Source organism: Patagioenas fasciata, chromosome 8 (assembly GCF_037038585.1).
Source record: "Patagioenas fasciata isolate bPatFas1 chromosome 8, bPatFas1.hap1, whole genome shotgun sequence".
NCBI classification, from domain to species: Eukaryota; Metazoa; Chordata; class Aves; order Columbiformes; family Columbidae; genus Patagioenas; species Patagioenas fasciata.
Window position 1 is genome coordinate 7,091,071 of NC_092527.1, and position 17,333 is coordinate 7,108,403.

At 53.6% G+C, this 17,333-nt stretch overlaps 2 protein-coding genes across 4 annotated transcripts; both read left to right on the top strand.

Annotated features, from left to right (window-relative positions):
* Nucleotides 1–5,685: 5,685 nt before the first annotated feature.
* On the top strand, nucleotides 5,686–12,642 carry LOC136104412 (lipase member M-like). Its single transcript, XM_065843360.1, has 9 exons — nucleotides 5,686–5,790; nucleotides 7,182–7,299; nucleotides 7,904–8,102; nucleotides 8,931–9,040; nucleotides 10,211–10,356; nucleotides 10,911–11,057; nucleotides 11,314–11,385; nucleotides 12,215–12,280; nucleotides 12,409–12,642. Exons 1-9 carry the CDS (start codon nucleotides 5,686–5,688, stop codon nucleotides 12,640–12,642), a joined length of 1,197 nt encoding a protein of 398 aa, XP_065699432.1.
* Nucleotides 12,643–14,365: 1,723 nt separating this feature from the next.
* Nucleotides 14,366–17,156, top strand: PAOX (polyamine oxidase). 3 transcript variants are annotated; one of them, XM_065843351.2, is made up of 7 exons: nucleotides 14,381–14,528; nucleotides 14,786–15,278; nucleotides 15,358–15,557; nucleotides 15,737–15,992; nucleotides 16,173–16,285; nucleotides 16,378–16,535; nucleotides 16,988–17,156. In XM_065843351.2, exons 1-7 carry the CDS (start codon nucleotides 14,381–14,383, stop codon nucleotides 17,126–17,128), a joined length of 1,509 nt encoding a protein of 502 aa, XP_065699423.1. In that variant the 3' UTR covers nucleotides 17,129–17,156. The 3 variants fall into 3 exon arrangements, with proteins under 3 accessions (XP_065699422.1, XP_065699423.1, XP_071667691.1); XM_065843350.2 differs by having other exon boundaries at nucleotides 14,366–14,528; nucleotides 16,173–16,535; XM_071811590.1 differs by lacking the exon at nucleotides 16,988–17,156 and having other exon boundaries at nucleotides 16,378–16,980.
* The last annotated feature ends 177 nt before the right edge of the window (nucleotides 17,157–17,333 follow it).

The window sequence follows — 17,333 nt, forward strand, 5'->3', positions numbered from 1 at the left end:
CCTTCAGACTTCACAGCATATCACGAGGCCTTGCCCACCCCAGTGAATGTGTTCGTGGCACGGCAGTGCTCCCTTTTCACTCTCCATACGTGAGTAAACCAACCTCATCCATACGCCTGCATGTGTGGAGGACATTGGTCATTCAGCCACTTAATTTTCTTCCAGATGTGCTCGTACAAAGCTATTCTTGATCTGCTTGCATGCAGCACACAAGGTCAGAAGGGCTTAAATTTGTGACATATCCCATTAGAAAAAAAAAGACATTGCACCACGTTTGCCAAGCTACAATTTTCTACCTTCACCATGGTAAACACAACAAGAGGCAGCACTGGCGTGAAGTGTGAAGCACCCCATCAGCTCCATGAGCTGTGGGGCAGATGGTCAGCACCAGGTTGTGTCCACACTGCAGAGGTGGTGAACACGTCTATCACAGCATCCTTCCCGCTGGAGGATTATGCCCAGGCACATGCTTAAAGTGAAGTTGTGCTTTTGTAGGTAACCCAAGGATTGCTTTAGCATCTGCTTTAAGCAACATACTGGCCTACGCCGTTGTTTGCAAACCGATCTAGGTTAATCTAGGATAAGGTTTCATCTTGTTTTGTCAGATGCTGCACTGCCTTTTCGTGTTGTTTGATCCTCAAACAGCAGTTTCCAGCAGCCACCGGGACTGTGGAGTAGATTCAGAGGTTTATTCAGTTGAGGACACGTCACTTTCTTATCTCAGGAACTATGAGCAAGACACAGAAGTGTGTTACTTCAACATTTTCTTTTGAGATTGCTAATGGCTTGGAAGAGAGACCCATTAACTGCTCTTTGAGGCTTGTGTCTTTGTAGATTGGTGCTTTGAGCCGATGGGAATGGCATAACACCATGGAAAGTTACAGTCAGCCAAAATCATGATCAGATGTAACTACCTCCAGCACTCTATACAAGCTTGTGTTGCTCTCCATTCCTGACACCAGGCTATGTTGTGTGGGATGTGTTAATGCTCCCTGAAGGTCTCTGGTGGCCATAACCAGGCCACTGGCTAAGCTGAACCCCATCAGCTTTTCTACAATACATTGGAAAAAAGCCCAAGAGCACCATGACACCAAATTCGAAAAACATTGGTATTTCTTTATTGAGAAAGCTTGCTGAAGCTGGCTCAGGTCTGCTCATGAACAGACCAAACTCTTCAAGCTTTAAAATACTCTTTAAAGCCAACTGTACAATGAAGAGAGATCAGAGGAGTACAAGAAGTTCAGGATTTTTCTGGGGTCTTCTGAACAAAGAAACAAGAGAAGAATTAGCTGAGACAAACCACTGGTGGACGCATCTCAGTTATTTCACAATCAACATCTATGCTTTTGTTGATTCAGCTTCACTACTGTGAATAAAATTATTGTATGAACCATTTGAGCAAGGTATTGTGAAAAGAATTTGGTGTTTCATCAATCTTTGCTCTAGCATGAGTAAAACTCCTACTAAGTATGTAATCAGAAATGCTGGAGATATCCTAGCCTAGCTGAAGGGCTTTAAACTAGGAGAGGTACAACCATAAAAGCAATGTTACTTGAGCAATGTTCTCCAAGGTTACTGCAAAGGAACCATGCTTATCTGGCAGGGCTTACACAAGAATTGATGTTCTCTTATTGCTAAAATCAGAGTAACAGAATTGCAGAATGGTTTGGGTTGAAAGGACCTTCCCATCTCCCCCAGTGCCACCCCTGCCATGAGCAGGGACATCTTCACCAGCTCAGGTTGCTCAGAGCCCCGTCCAGCCTGGCCTGGGATGTCTCCAGGGATGGGGCATCCACCACCAATCTGGGCAACCTGGGCCAGGCTCTCACCACCCTCAGCGTAAAAATTTCCTTCCTCAAGAAGAAACAGTAGAGGAGGGATGTGGATATCAGCTCTCCCATGGGACCAGGGCGTTGGGATGGGGGCCCGCATCTCTGTTGGCCACGGCAGCGACCCATGGGCCTGGGGACAGAATCCCCTGAGGCTCCAGGAGCTCACTACAGCCCAGACACCATTTCTCTCCCCTTCCTCATCACCTGCAGGACACGTTGATCAGCATCTAACAACCCTTGTGGTGGCCACAGCTGGAACATAGATGAGGGACTGTCCAAGTGGTGCCACAATGATACTCCCTTTCCCAGTTCAGAGCACCAAGACCAGATGAAAGTTAGTTAAGCATCTCCCTGCTTGTGACTGGCTCACCCTTGTGCTTGGCAACAGGCAGCAGAAAGAAGGTAACAACCAGCATCCTGGGCATACAATCTGGTGGCTTGTACAGGCATGAAAGCACCAGGAGAAACACCAGAGCAGGAGTTAGAGGAACGGCATACACTGATAGCCGAGGATGTGATTAACACCAATCAAACTAGTAAGTGCTGAGGGACACGTTGCTTGCACTGTGATGCACTACGGAGAAGGTGACTCACCCACAGAAGAGCTGCACTTGTTAATGGAAGGACAGCAGTGGGGTTACAGCACATTTCATGGGCTGTTTTCCTGTTATCCCAACAGCAGGACAGGTTACAGTCCCGCGATACCTCAAACAAGAAAATTAAAGACACCCAGCAGCAATGTTGCCTTAAAAAGCAAGGACTTAACAAGATGCCAAAGTAAAACATCATGCGACAGTGACTTTGACTCCTAAAGAGGCCAAGAAAGAGTTGGCCTTAGAGCTTCAAGCAGAACCCAGAATGTGTATGAAGGGCTCAGCCTTGCCTTCCATGTCACACTCAGGTGAGCTTGGCCAGACCACTTGCATACACACATTTTGGCCCCTCTGAGAATGTGTGTATGAGTGAGCTGATTGGTACAGTCTGCTTGGTTAGAAAGTTCAATAAAATACCATTCTGTTTCTCAATGGTCCTGAGTTTTCTTACATTAGTTCCCACAACAATACCATAAAAACATCCCCTGAATGTGCTTATGAAGCTTCATTTTAAGGTGCCCATGACAGTCTATCTAACATTTGATTGTGCACCGTACCATGTATTATGGGGTCCTGACACCATAGGTTAATACTAGTGACTATTTACAATGATGTGAAGTGTACAATCGCAGCAATGTCATGATGGCATTGCTCTTTCCACCTAAACTTGCACCTCTGTGTCAAAGTGCCCAACTCTGGTCTCCCAACTTCAAATAACTCAAAGGCGTTAATTTCTTCTTTTAACTGAGCAACATGAGAGTTTCTCAGTAAAAAGCTAGCTACTTTTTTTGGCAACCTCTCTCCTTCCTACCACAGTTAAGCCAGGTACTGGTGCTAAATCACACACTGGCCTTAGCACTGATACACTGCTCTGGTAGCCTCGTTCAATGGTCTGAGGATGCTGGAGAACCCTCTGCTGTATTTCCAACTTCTATTAGCACTTAGTACTAGTACTTACTACTTCCCCTAGACAGCTAATACCCAGTGGAGTTAGAGGGCAGCAGATTTGGTAGTGGATGGAGTAGCTGACCACAAGTCTGTCTCTGTTGAAGGAAATGTGATGGTAGAGCAGAAAAGCACGATCTGGGAAGGGGTTTCTCCATCCCTAGGGTGTTTTTTAACTCCTCTCGACACACACACCAAAATTGCCCTCGACACAACTCGTGCAGTCCATCTTATGTGGTGGGATTTTTGCGTTTATGGGAGTGGGAAGACATTTTCAAAAGCCAAAAGTAGGCCCAGGGACAGAAGTAAGGTAATGAAATAGTGAAGGCTCTGCCTACACCTGCTGTCAGGAACAGAGCGCTCACACACACAGTCCTCACATGCCAGAGAATTACAGTCTGGTGGATGGAGTAACACACAGGTGTTTTGGGCCATGTTTCACAACTCCCATACAGCTCATAGGCTAGGGCTGGTGTGGGCATTAGGCGTCAAAACAATCCATGACTAGCAAATGTACACTCAAGCACAGCACCTGGTAGTCAATTGAAGGCTCGGTCTTTTAGGTGGCTACCAACCATCTACAAAAGGCGTAGGCTGTAAGGTGACAGGCTGGAGGCGGAGAATGAACACCTCTGCTCCTTGTCATACCTGTTGGTTCAGCCAGACGGAGGCGTTGCTCAGGCTCTCCTCTGCTCCGCTGTCCATCGGCAAGATGCTCAGCTCGGTGCTTTTCCAGAAAACATCGCAGAGGTTTTGCAAATTCCCAGTTGCAAATACAATTCTGTTCGGGCATAAGGGCTACGTGGAGGTTGCCTGGGCCACTGTCACTTTTGAAGAGTGGTGTAATAACCAAGTGTCTCCCACCCGGATGGCCAGTGAAACTTGACCTGTCCTTGCTGACCTGTCGGTCAGCATGTTCCTGAGGCCTTATGAAGCTGGCAGAGCCCAAGTCCTTTTGTTGCCTCTGGAGATCTTCTAAGAGGAATTCCCAAGGGCCTCCAGGAGCTCAGAAATTACCCTCTACAAAATAAACCCTTTTTTCCTGCAGTTATCAGAAGCTTAAGGTGAAACTCCATAGCTGAAATTCCTCACCGCACCTCTCCAGCTGCTTTTGAAAATGTAATCCCTTGCAAGCACAAAAGTCATGACCACATGGAGAAACAGAGCAAGTTATCAAAGATATGACCAACATGCAAACTGCGTAATTGGAGGACATGTGACGTGGTCCAGCGCGATGCAAACATAGCAAGGCTCTGACACAACGCACTCCTTTTAATGCTGGTGTTGACAGAGCCACCACCATCCGCACCACCAACCTCATCAGATACAACCGTGGGCTCAGCCTGGTAATGTATTTTCTTCCACGTAATTCAGACTTGCGTTGGAGCTATCCCGAGAGTGAAAAAACATCCATTGCTTTTCTTCTGGGTAACTCGCTTCTTGATAATACCGTAAATAGGGAGGGTTGCTGGGAATATTTCCAAGGGCAGGTATGTCTCACGGTGTAGGAGACCCATTGGGAGAAGGAACAAGGGTGATGTAGAGTAATCGGGTGGCTGGTGAGAACATTTGCAACGTATGTTACTGGGCTGAGGTTAGGCTCTAACTTTTAAGAGTCTGGCAAAGCATTAGAAATCGCATATAATATTGATTGTGTATATTAAGAAGAGATCTCTGCTCAGGACAGGGGTCTCTGAGGCAATCAAAAAGGTCTCTGCTTGTTTCAGGCTACACTTATTTAATAAATAGTCTTCCTGTGAGGCTCTACTAGTTCATAGGATCCTTGTGGTAATAGTGGCTTTTGGGTGCAAGAGCTAAGCAATAAAGAAACAGCAAAAGTACGTAGTCAGAGCCCATCCAGTCTAAATGTGTTCGTTGTGTAGTGTTGCCTCTTATTTGGGATTAATTTCCTCTATGGGACAACTGGCCCAATGGCACTTCCCATCACTTTAGTTCTTGCATGATAAAGCTGTTTCTCTTCTTTTTACTATTAAAAATAGAGAAATGAGTTTTGCCTAATACCAGAGCCAGTGTGTATGGGGGAGTAGGAAGAGCCTTGCACAGACCCTAATGGAAGCTGGAATTGGGAATCCCCTCCACTTCCCGGCCCACACTGTGATATGCGGTCTTCAAATACATAAACAACTTAACCCATCATCACCAAGTAGAAACAGACATTTATAATTACTAGTAATAATAGTAGTAATAGTAATAGTAGTAGTAGTAGTAGTAATAATAATAGTAATAGTAATAATAATAATAGTAATAATAATAATAATAACAACAACAATAATAATATTTTACACAGACACAAGATGTGGCTGTTTTTCGCAACCCTGTTTTTGACACAAGCACCCGTGAACTCGGCAGATGCCATGGAGCAGAAAAAGGCTCTAAATCCTGAGACATTCATGAACGTTGTAAGTCAGAAGTTTGAATCTGCACTCTGTCTGAAAGCTTGTGGATATTTAACTGGAGGAGAGCGGGATGGAGAGTACGCATGTGGAGAGGGTTCAGGCCACCGCGTGTGCTGGTTTTGTTAAGCAGTGTGATGTAACGTTGCCTCCACACCGTCATTAGCAAGCCCTGCTTCCCGAAGGAGTCCTCTTCCTCCCTGCAGTATTAAGTGCAATTATCAGCGGGTTACTTAGAGAAGAGAGTGATCCCAGCCTGGACTTGATCAGATATGTTTCTGGAGGATAGAAAGTTGTGCATTGTTCCTCTCCATCAGCTGCAGCTGGTTGCTCAGGGTCATATCCAGGCAAGTCTCTGAAGGTGGGTTTAGATGGAGGCTGAGGGGTCTGGAGCATCTTTCTTATAAGGAAGGGCTGAGAGAGCTGGGGCTGTTCAGCTGGAGAAGAGAAGCTGAGAGGGATCTGATCAATGTGATCAATATCTCCAGGGTGGGTGCCAGAGGATGGACCAGACTCTGCTCAGTGGTGCCCAACGCCAGGGTGAGGGGCAACGGGCACAGACTGAAACACAGGAGGGTCCATCTGAACATGAGGAGAAACTTCTTTGCTGGGAGGTGCCAGAGCCTGTCCCAGGCTGCCCAGAGCGGGTGTGGAGTCTCCTCCTCTGAGACATTCAAACCCACCTGGACGTGACCCTGTGTGATCTGCTCTGTGACCCTGCGTGAGCAGGTGGGTTGGACTGGGTGATCTCCAGAGGTCCCTTCAACCCCAGCCAGCCTGGGATTCTGTGGTTCTGTGACTCTTTTGTCAAAGGTGTGACAAAGCAAGCACACAGAGGTGTGCAGGCAGGATCACAGCTGGATTTCACCAGACTGAAACTTCCCAGTCTGTGGATCTTTTCAGCATCAACAAAGCTCAGGCAGAGCCTGAGGAGCCCTGCAACAAAGGGGTCTTGTCCCATTGCCCTTCCAATCAGCTCAACTTGGCAGGTTTGATATGCCCCACCATCTTATATGCCCCACACATCAGTTCAGAGCGTGACACGACATGTCCCGCAGCTCTTGGTAAATGCTTTTAGTTTCAGTTTTTGCTTTTGGGAACACTGCTGAGTTGGACAAGGTGATCTCCAGAGGTCCCTTTCAACCCTAACCATTCTGTGCTGCTGCTCACAGGCTGAGTGTCTCCTGTTCCCTTGGGCATCTCACTGGGATGGCCACGGGATTCAGACAGAGCGTCCTCTCTCAAAAAGGTCCTCAGAGACACCGTGCAAAGCAATGTCCCAGTGCCACAGCAATTTGGTTTTGCAAAGGCATCTCTGTTGATGGGGGACGCACTCTTCAAGTCAAACGAGCACCTCGGCTACAAAAAGCTTCCTACCTGGGCTTTTCTTTCCCCAGAGCCAAATGATCAGCCACAGAGGGTACCCCAGCGAGGAGTATGAAGTCCTGACTCGCGATGGCTACTACGTCGTCCTAAACAGAATTCCTCACGGGAGAGGAAATCCTGGGAGCAGTGGTACGCCTCTATTCCACAAGGAAGGCTGCAAAAAAACCCCAAACCTTAATACAACAAGCAGGTGAAGGGATGAACATCAGGGGACTATTTATTGCTAAAGCAAAGATACCAAAGCCATGACACTTCAATTTACAGCCAGGGTTTTGGCAGGCAGCATGGGAAAGTACGTGTGCAGTACAGCAACCGCCTTTCGGATCAAGCAGAGACTTGGTTTTAAGGCTCAGAGCATGTAGGCATATCTTATGAGAGCTCCTAACTTATTTTTTCCCCATAAATTTGCAACTTCAGGATTTGAACGATCTCAGGGACGAGATTGTACGTCTGAGCTTTGGCATGGTTGTTGTCATGGCCAGGGTGCTGAGCTTGTGCGGATGAGCACCTGGGGTCTAAAAGGCTTAGGAGGGATGTCCATAGCCCTCCAGCCTGAGACAATGAGGGCAACCACCACAAGACAACTACAGCATGCATTTACTCAGCAGGAGACATCACTAAAATGCACATTGTATGTTGTCTGGTGGTGCAAGTAACAGGATTTATCTGCCTCAATTTGGGGTAAGCAGAGAAATTCAGGTTCAAGGAAATATGCTGTTTCTTTCCCATCCAGGGGCCAAGCCAGTTGTGTTTCTCCAGCACGGGTTACTTGCAGAAGGCAGCAACTGGGTGGAAAATCTGGCGAACAACAGCTTTGGCTTCATCCTAGCAGATTCTGGCTATGATGTCTGGGTGGGAAACAGCCGGGGGACGAGATGGTCCCGGAGACACCAGCGCCTTTCAGCTGACCAGGCTGAATTCTGGGATTTCAGGTAGGCTGGGGTGGATTACAAAACCATGGCAAACTGCTCTGCCCGTCACTGACCTGTTGCAATAGGGCAAGGGGTGGTGGTTCTAAACTAAAGGAGGGAGATTCAGGCTGAACATGAGGAAGAAATTGTTGCCCCTGAGGGGCCCCTGGGCAGCCTGGCCCAGGTTGGCCAGAGAGGTGGTGGATGAACCATCCCTGGAGACATCCCAGGCCAGGCTGGACGGGGCTCTGAGCAACCTGAGCTGGTGAAGATGTCCCTGCTCATGACAGGGGTGGCACTGGGGGAGCTGGGAAGGTCCCTTACAACCCAAACCATCCTCTGATTCTATTCTGCGATCTTCAGAGCACCCCTGGGTTTCCCAAGCTGATAAACACGCTTCCAGTAAAAACAGCTACTAAAGCAGGTCTGCATTTCACCAGATCACACAAAAGGCACATGAGCAGGGACTAGTGTGCCATTCCCTTCCAGGAAAGAGCATCTCCAGGTGCCAAGCTGTTGATGTGATCCTGACGAGAGCCAGCTCTGGGTTTGCAGAGCTGCTGTGGTTGCACCTGACTGCACAGCGGGTCAGGCTCTGCACAGTCTCTTCACCGCTAAGCATGGTTTTGGGGGGACCAAGCCCTTTCAGGGAAGGATGAGGCCATTGCCGAAGGGATGCCTTCTCCCTCTGTGCAGTTTCACACAGCACGGGGCTTATAGGAATTTTCTGCTGGAAAATCAGCCACAGATGTCCAGCCCTTCAGTAAACAAGCAATGCCAGGCAGCCAAGATTCACCACTAAGTTTGCTCTCCTGGTGTTACAACCAATGCACTGCTCCTGTGTTGCAGCTTTCATGAAATGGCAATGTACGACCTCCCAGCCATGATCCACTTTGTTCTGCAGAAGACCAGGCAGAAGAAGATCTACTACATTGGCCACTCGCAGGGCTGCACGATCGGTGCGTGAGATGGGGTTGCGTGTCACGTTGCCTGGACCACCCTGCAAGTGTTCCTTTTGGTGTCTGTCCTTTTGGTCCCATCTTTGTGGGATGCCAAGCAGGCACACTAGGTAGGAGGTGTCTTGCAGCGAGAAGTCCCACAGCAGCCATGCTTTCCATACAAGACATCTGGGAGGACCAGCGTGCTCCCAGGGTAGTGAGAAAGATCTTGGTGACCTCAATAAGCTCCTTGCTGTGACTGAAGCAACAGTAACTCAGCCTAGACGACTGGATTGCTATGCTCCACAATAAAACCCCTCAGTTCAGGAAAGAGACTGAAGTGCTGGAACGGGTCCAGAGAAGAGCAACAAGACTGGGGAAGGGACTTGAACACAAGCCCTATGGGGAGAGGCTGAGGGAGCTGGGCTTCTTTAATCTGGAGAAGAGGAGGCTTAGAGGTGAGCTCAGCGCTCTCTAGAACTACCTGAAGGGCAGTTCTAGCCAGGTGGGGATTGGGCTCTTCTCCCAGGCAGTCAGCAATAGGACAAGGGGGCATGGGCTTCAATTCTGCCAGGGGAAATTGAGGCTGGAGATGAGAAAGCAATTCTTTGCAGAGAGAGTGGTCAGCATTGGAATGGCTGCCCAGGGAGGTGCTGGACTCACTGGCCCTGGAGGTTTTTAAACTGAGATTTAGTCAATGGACTGGAGTTGGACCAAGGGTTGGACTTGATGATCTCTGAGGTCTTTTCCAACCCAGTCCATTCTGTGATTATGTGAAAACCAGAGGCATTTTTCATGATAGTCACAGCTTCTGCTTCCCAATGAAATGCATGGTGCTGCTTTTCACCAGCTGGGCCATCAGGGGAATGAGACAACCTCTGTGACAAGGACACTCTTTAGCATGGTTGATGGAAGATGGCAGCACCGTTCCCTTTCCCTGGTGAATGGGGCAGGACTTCCCACTACTGGTAGCCATTGAAGTGCCTCATCAGCCACTTGTAACCATAAGAATAAAGGCATCATCTCCTTTTGGACATCTCTAGCACTAATGTCAAGCAGAAAAGTGGCAAGAGATCCCAGATTTCTGACTACCAGCTAAACAGATCTGTGCAGCACGTCCAAGCGAACCCTTGGGTTAAGCACCTGAAGAACGATTGACCAAGTCTCAGGATGTTTTTCTTCTGTTCTCAGCATTCATTGCATTTTCATCCATGCCAGAACTGGCTCAGAAAATCAACATGTTTTTCGCCCTGGCTCCAGCAGTGACAGTCAAGTACGCCAAAAGTCCCATCATTAAAATCTCCTTCCTTCTGGACAAGCAATGCTCGATGATACAGGTAGGGGATGACTCTGTGCTCCTGTCCCCTAAACACACCGGTGATAGAAAAGGGTTCAATACCCAGATGCAGTCCCTGAGGTGATGCGATGTGGCAGAAAACAGTTAATTCCCACTGATTTATAGGCACAGGAACAGTTTCAGCTGCATGTGCAGTCGGGTATGGTCACTGTGTTGAGTGCATCCACCCATCCTCGGGTGCTGAAACCGGTCTTTCTGTGGAGACACCTGTTGAATTCCTTGACCTGGAAATGAGCTGCTTTACCGTGTTGATTTTAATGACAGCGAAAGACAAGTCCAGTGCCTGGGGGAGGAGGGGGTAAAGAGGAGAGTCCTGAATATTGATTTCCCTGGTGTGTATTCAACCATCATCTCCTCCTGCAATGAGCTGTGCGCATCTCAGCGGGGCAGGAGGGCACAGGTTGGACCTTCGTGGGCACCCTGTGTCGCACATCCCTCACCCCACCTGGTGGGACAGCTCACGGGGACACCGGTGGGGCGGGGGGAGAGTCTGAGGACAACGCAAGAAAACAACCTCGCGCTTTGCTCCTGCAGCTCCTGTTGGGCAGAACAGACGCCGCGCTGCGGCTGAGGAAGCTGTGGAGGTTTCTGCCTGTGCTGTGCAGGCAGCCGCTGCTGCACAAGCCCTGCGCCAACCTCTTCTTTCTGCTGGGTGGCTACAATGAGAAGAACCTCAACATGGTGGGTGCATCACGCCACATGGAGGGGATGGAGCTTGGGAGCACCCCACAGTGCCCGCAGGCCCTGCCAGCCCCCATCTCCCTGAGATGTCTCAGAACAATTGATTTTCCATGAAAATTATATTCCCAAGCCTGACCCAACCCTCCATGTGTTGCAACCCAGCAGTGGTGGTTTTGGGAAACACATCATCTGGCAGCGGCCGTCCTTGGTCCTGTCGGTTGGAAAGTGATGACAGCTTGAACGTGTTTCCTTGCAGACGCGTCTGGATGTGTACACGTCCCACTACCCGGATGGGACCTCTGTCAAAAACATAATACACTGGGCCCAGGTAGGTTCCCCAAAACGCAAGTGCTTCACCCCTAGGATGGTCCCTTCACCCAGAGTCTGGGCAGGTGGGAGAGGTCAGGGATCTTGGATATCAGCAGTTCGTGAGGAAATAGAGGAAATTAGGTGTAGAGAGGAGGTGCTGGATGCAGGATGAGTGACGTTGGTCCCTCTGGGAATCTGGGGACGCAGGGCTGTGCAGGAGATGCTGGGGGCTGGACTCCTGTCAGCCTGAGCAACCTACTGCAGCTGCAGCATTGGCCCAGCTGGAACCGGGGTCAGGCCAGAGACCCCCGCCCTGGTGCCTCCATGCAGAGCTAAATTACACGTAATGAGGAAGTGAAAAACATCTTTTTAATCAATGCAGCTGTTGTGCAGGTATGCGAGCTTTTGCCCCTAGCACAGAAGCAGTTCTTACAATAAACGGGCTCGCTGACTCTGGACTTTGAGCCCAAAGTGTCACAAGAAGGTAAGGATGATCAGGTTGTTGAAGGAAAACTCGCCAACCTGAAGTCCTCCAGCAGCATCCTGTGCATACAGATGGCAATGAGCAGGTGTTCAGAGGCATGAGCGTTGTATCAGGGCAGCCAAGGAGCTGCACGTAACACCTCGGTTTGTCAACCCATAGCTGGGGACAGGCATGGAGCTGCAGGTCAAAGCATCATCCTGTTAAAAAAGGTGGAAAGTCTGGCTTTGCAGGGGTGCCACCTCCTCCCGCAACATCCTGTGCGAGCACCCTCTCATGATGTGGTCCCTTGAGGAGGCCAGGAGATGCCAGACCCACGCAGCGGCACTCGCTGGCCTCCCACTGCAGATCGGTCCTCTCCTCCCAGATGGTGAAATCAGGAGAATTCAAAGCCTTCGACTACGGCAGCAAAAATCCAGCCATGTACCAACAGGTAGGAGGCTGACGCAGTAGTGCTGGTGGCTGGAGATGCTGGGGGACTGTCCTGGGTGGTGTGGGGACGGGCTGGCTTGTTGGAGTTCACCATGGTGGTGGTTCCTCAGAGCCCACATGTCCCTCCAGGAGACACCTCCCTCCTACCGGGTGGAGGATATGCCGGTGCCCACCGCAGTGTGGTCGGGGGGCAAGGACTGGCTGGCTGACCAGAGGGATGTCCACCTGCTGCTGCCCCGCATCGCCCACCTCGTCACCTATGGCCACATCCATGACTGGAACCACTGGGACTTCATCTGGGGCTTGGATGCTGCCGAGCGCCTCTACAGCAGCATCCTGGAGCTGATGGAGTGGTCCCGGTAGAGTGGCGGCTCCCCAGGGAGATGCTGGTGGCCTGGTCCCTCTCCCTTGGCCAGGACAGCCTGAGGAGGCCGTGGGACATCCCCTGCTGTCATAGAATCATTTTGGTTGGAAAAGACCCTCAAGATCATCGAGTCCAACTGTCAGCCCAACTCTGGCACTGCCCTATGTCCCTGAGAACCTCATCTGTGTCTGTCCAGCCCTCCAGGGATGGTGACTCCAGCACTGCCCTGGACAGCCTGTTCCAGTGCCCCACAGCCCTTTGGGGAAGAAATTGTTCCCCAGATCCAACCTCAACCTCCCCTGGTGCAACCTGAGGCCGTTTCCTCTGCTCCTGGCGCTTGTTCCTGGGGAGCAGAGCCCGACCCCCCTGGCTCCAAGCTCCTTCCAGGCAGTTCAGAGATCAGAAGGTCTCCCCTCAGCTCCTGTTCTCCAGCTGAACCCCCCAGGTCCCTCAGCTGCTCCCATCACACTTGTGCTCCAGCCCCTCACCCTCTCCTTCCTGCTGGCCAGACACACATGTAGTGACAGTGCTTCCTGTGCACTCCTTGGTCATTGGTGTTTGTCCTCCTTGCTTGAGAGCTCCTCAAGGACCAGTGACACCATGAAGAGCAGCCGCAGGGTCAACCAAGGTGCCGGGGCAGGATCCCCCGGCCAGGCAGCCCTGCTGGAAGGGTCCTGGGGTATTGAGCTGTGCAAGGGGGATGTGGGAACCTTGCTGTGACCCCGCTGTGGCTGCCCAGTGGGTTTGGGATTAAAGCATCCAACTCACAAGGAGACAGGTGGGGGTTGGGCTTGTAGGGTCTGGCCATGGGGAGGTGGGAGGGTCTGAGAGCAGCCCCCAGTCACAGCGCAGGCAGGCTGGAGGGGATGGATGAGACCAAACCCCTCCCAGCGGTGACAGGCGATGCAAGAAGGGGGCTTAGTCCTGGATCGCAGCCCAGGGGCATCAGGTGGGATGTGGAGAACCACCAGACAGGTCCCCAGGGAGATGGTCTCTGTCTGGGGGGCGGGATCGGGGCTCAGCTGCGCCAAGCCAGACACTTGCCTGGTTGTTCCGACCCTGGGGCTGCACAGCTGGACATCCCCAGAGCAGCTACACAGCTCAGTGCCAACGCATCAGAAACATCTGTTCTCCATCCCTGGGAGCTGGTGGCCCAAATGCCCTGGGGCTGGGTCACAGGGCCACTGTCCCCTCACGAAGCCACCACCAGGCTCGTGTGCAGTGGTGGTTTGCAGCCCTCCCTGCGTGGTCCCACCCTGCTGCTTGCTGCAAAACCAGCGGTGGAGAAAACCCCTCCAAAGTAAACGCTCATGGGGGATTTCAGGCTCCCGCACCCCAGCTCTGACACCCCCGGCACTTCCTTGCAGGTGAATATTTCCCGGGGGCTGCTCATGCCTGGGGCAGGCAGGGACAAACAACGCTCGCCTGGGTGGTGGGCGACCGCAGCTGGGGCTGGGAGCAGCCCAGTACCGGCGCCACACCGGCGGGCCGAAGCCAGGCGCATCCCCGGGCAGCGTGGGGCAAGAACCATCGCTGCAAAGAACCACCGGCAGCCTCGGGGACACACAGCTTTATTGGGGCCTCTAACAGCTTGGTGTCCCCCGCCCAGGAAGGGTTCCCCAAAACCAGCACGGGGGGCGGGGCCTGGGGGCGAGGGGCGGGGCCGCAGTGGAGGGGCGTGGCGAAGCGGAGGGGCGTGGCCCGGCAGGGCGGGCGGGCCGGGCCGCGCCGAGCGCCATGGAGGGTGGTGGCGGGCGGCGGGTGCTGGTGGTGGGCGCGGGGCTGGCGGGGCTGGGGGCGGTGCAGCGGCTCCGCGGGCCCGGCTCCCTCCGCCTGCTGGAGGCCGCGCCCCGCGCTGGGGGCCGCGTCTGCACCCGCCCCTTCGGTACGCGGGAGAGCCGGGGGGGCGGCAGCGGGGTGGCGGTGCGGGGCTGTAGCGGGGCAGCAGCGGGGCAGCTGCACCTGAAACCCTCGCCGTGGGGCCAGTCCTGAGTGGGCGGCCACGGGTCTGGAACGAGACCAAAACCTGGTGACACAGGGGTGGGGACAGGTGCTGCTAGCTCCAGCGGTTTGGGGGGGCACATGGGGCTTGGTGTCCCACCCCACATCCGCCTTGAGGTGACCTCCTTCCCCTCCCTGCAGCATCGGGGCTGGCAGAGATGGGGGCGCACTGGATCCACGGCCCCTCGCCGGGTAACCCTGTCTTCCGCCTGGCCATGGGCTACAGCCTGTTGGGCCTCGAGGCCGCCCGAGAGGAGAACCAGCAGGCGGAGGCGGGGGGACACCCCCCGCTGCCCTCCGTCACCTACGGCAGCTCGGGGAGGGTGCTGAGTCCCCGGGTCGTGAGGGAAGCCCGCGACCTCTTTGACACCCTCCTGGCCTCCACCCGGGCTTTTCAGGGCGCCAAGGAGCTCCCGGCGCCCAGTGTGGGACAGTACCTGCGGGAGGAGATTGCTCGGAGGGCCCCCGTTTTAGGGGGTGGTGAGGAAGAAGCTCGGCAGCTCCAGCTGGCCGTCCTCGCCGCCTGCTTCAAGCTGGAGTGTTGCATCAGCGGGACTCACAGCATGGACCTGGTGGCCCTGGAGCCCTTCGGGGAGTATGTCTCCCTGCCCGGCCTTGATTGCACCTTCCCGGGGTAAGCGTGGGGCTCTGGAGGGGGGCACAGAAGCGGATTTGGGGGGCAGCCCGTCCCCAGCGGCACCCTCCTCCCGCAGCGGCTACGGCAGCCTGCCCGATCGCATGCTCTCGTCGCTGCCGGAGGGCACAGTGCTGCTCAACAAGGCGGTGAGGACCATCCAGTGGAGAGGGTCCTTCCGTGAGGAAGGGGACCAGGTCAGGGATTTCCCTGTCCGAGTGGAGTGTGAAGATGGAGACGCCTTCCTCGCCGATCACGTCATTGTCACTGTCCCGCTGGGTGAGGACACCAACACCTTTCCTTGTCCTGTCCCCTCCAACCAGGGACTTGCCCAAATCCCTTCCCAGCCTCCCCTCTCCCAACAGGGTTCCTGCTGGAAAGGGGTTTGGGGAGGCGAAAGTATCTCAGACGCCATTTAGGAGCCCATCAAACAGAGCTGCTTGATCTTCTGCCCGCAGGTTTCCTCAAGGAACGCCACCAGGACTTCTTCCAGCCTCCCCTGCCGCAGCAGAAAGCAGAGGCCATTCGCCGCCTGGGTTTCGGCACCAACAACAAGATCTTTCTGGAGTTTGAGCAGCCTTTTTGGGAACCACAGCAGCAGCTCCTGGAAGTGGTGTGGGAGGACGAGTCACCCCTCGAGGAACCCAACACTGATCTAGAGGCCAACTGGTTCAAGAAGCTCATTGGATTCGTGGTCCTCCAGCCGCCCGAGCAGTATGTGGCCAGGAGCGTCAGCAAAGGGGCATCACTGCTGGGGGGGTTTGGGCATCTTTGGGGCAACGTGAAGGAGCATCTTGGTGCCATCTGGACTTCAAGAGCTTCTCTGGGTGACGGGTGGCCCATGACACAGCGGGAGGGTGTTAGACAGTTCTCAGCCCCATCTTTCCTCCCCAGGCACGGGCACGTCCTCTGCGGCTTCATCGCGGGGAAGGAGTCGGAATACATGGAGACACTGAGCGACACAGAGGTTCTCAACACCATGACACATGTCCTCCGCATGCTGACAGGTACCGCCACCTCCTCCGCCCTCGCCACCCCAACATCCCTGGGGAAATGCACACCTGGATTTCTGGATCCCCCCCAAAATCTGCACCTGCAGGGAACCCACACCTGCCTGCTCCCAGGAGTGTGCTCAGGTCCCGGTGGCACAGCGCTCCCTACACCCGGGGCTCCTACAGCTACGTGGCCGTCGGCAGCTCCGGGGATGACATCGATGTGCTGGCTCAGCCCCTGCCCGAGGACCCCGAGGACCCCAGGGTAACTGCTTTAGGCCACAAGGAGGTGCAGCAGCCATGGGTGAGGCAGGAAACCCCAGGTGGGGAGACAGATGGGTGGGAACAGGATGCCTCAGGCCTCGAGGAGCACAGGGAGGTGACATCCCACACTCTTGCTCTGTGCGGGGGTCAGTGATGCTCAGGTCACCAACCAATCCCCCTTGGCTCTCTCCACTGAGCTCCATGGGGGTGGAGAGAACCCCATTTCCCTAAAATCCAGGGACACATAGCTCCTTCCAGCATCCTCACGGCACAGGGTGGGTGTCTAAGGATGGGAAGGTGCCCACTCCTTGGCCTCTACATGGCTGCAGAGTGGGTCATGCACGCACACGGTGCCCAAGGGCAGGGACACGAGGCTGGTTTAGTACAAGCCAGTGTCCCCGCTGGGCTGGGGGCAGCAGCAGCCCCCAGCGCTCACCTCCCGCCTCACCACAGCCTCTGCAGCTCCTCTTCGCCGGCGAGGCCACCCACCGCACCTTCTACTCCACCACCCACGGGGCCCTGCTGGCGGGCTGGCGGGAGGCTGAGCGGCTCAACCGGCTCCTGGAAGCACCTGGCCCTGCTCCTCAGCTCTGAGGCGGCAAAATAAAACCCGTTGCTGCTGCTTGGCCTCTTTTATTCAGAAACCTCCCTGGCGGCTGGACGCAGAGGCTTTCTCCGAGGGGATGGATGTGGTTCTGGCGAGAAAGGGCTGCGGCGTTAGTACCAGTTGGTGCCAGCGATCAAGAAGCGGGTGTCATCCAGCGGGTCCTGCGTCGGGCCTGGCTCCGGGGCGGGCTGA

Bases quoted from the DNA above. Each gene is read 5' to 3' on its own strand.
- LOC136104412 (XM_065843360.1), top strand. From the start codon at position 5,686: ATGTGGCTGTTTTTCGCAACCCTGTTTTTGACACAAGCACCCGTGAAC. The intron at 5,791-7,181 runs GTAAGTCAGAAG...TTCTTTCCCCAG, and splicing joins CTGAGACATTCATGAACGTT to AGCCAAATGATCAGCCACAG. The intron at 12,281-12,408 runs GTAGGAGGCTGA...ATGTCCCTCCAG, and splicing joins ATCCAGCCATGTACCAACAG to GAGACACCTCCCTCCTACCG.
- PAOX (XM_065843350.2), top strand. From the start codon at position 14,381: ATGGAGGGTGGTGGCGGGCGGCGGGTGCTGGTGGTGGGCGCGGGGCTG. The intron at 15,558-15,736 runs GTGAGGACACCA...TTCTGCCCGCAG, and splicing joins CATTGTCACTGTCCCGCTGG to GTTTCCTCAAGGAACGCCAC. The intron at 15,993-16,172 runs GTATGTGGCCAG...TTTCCTCCCCAG, and splicing joins GTCCTCCAGCCGCCCGAGCA to GCACGGGCACGTCCTCTGCG.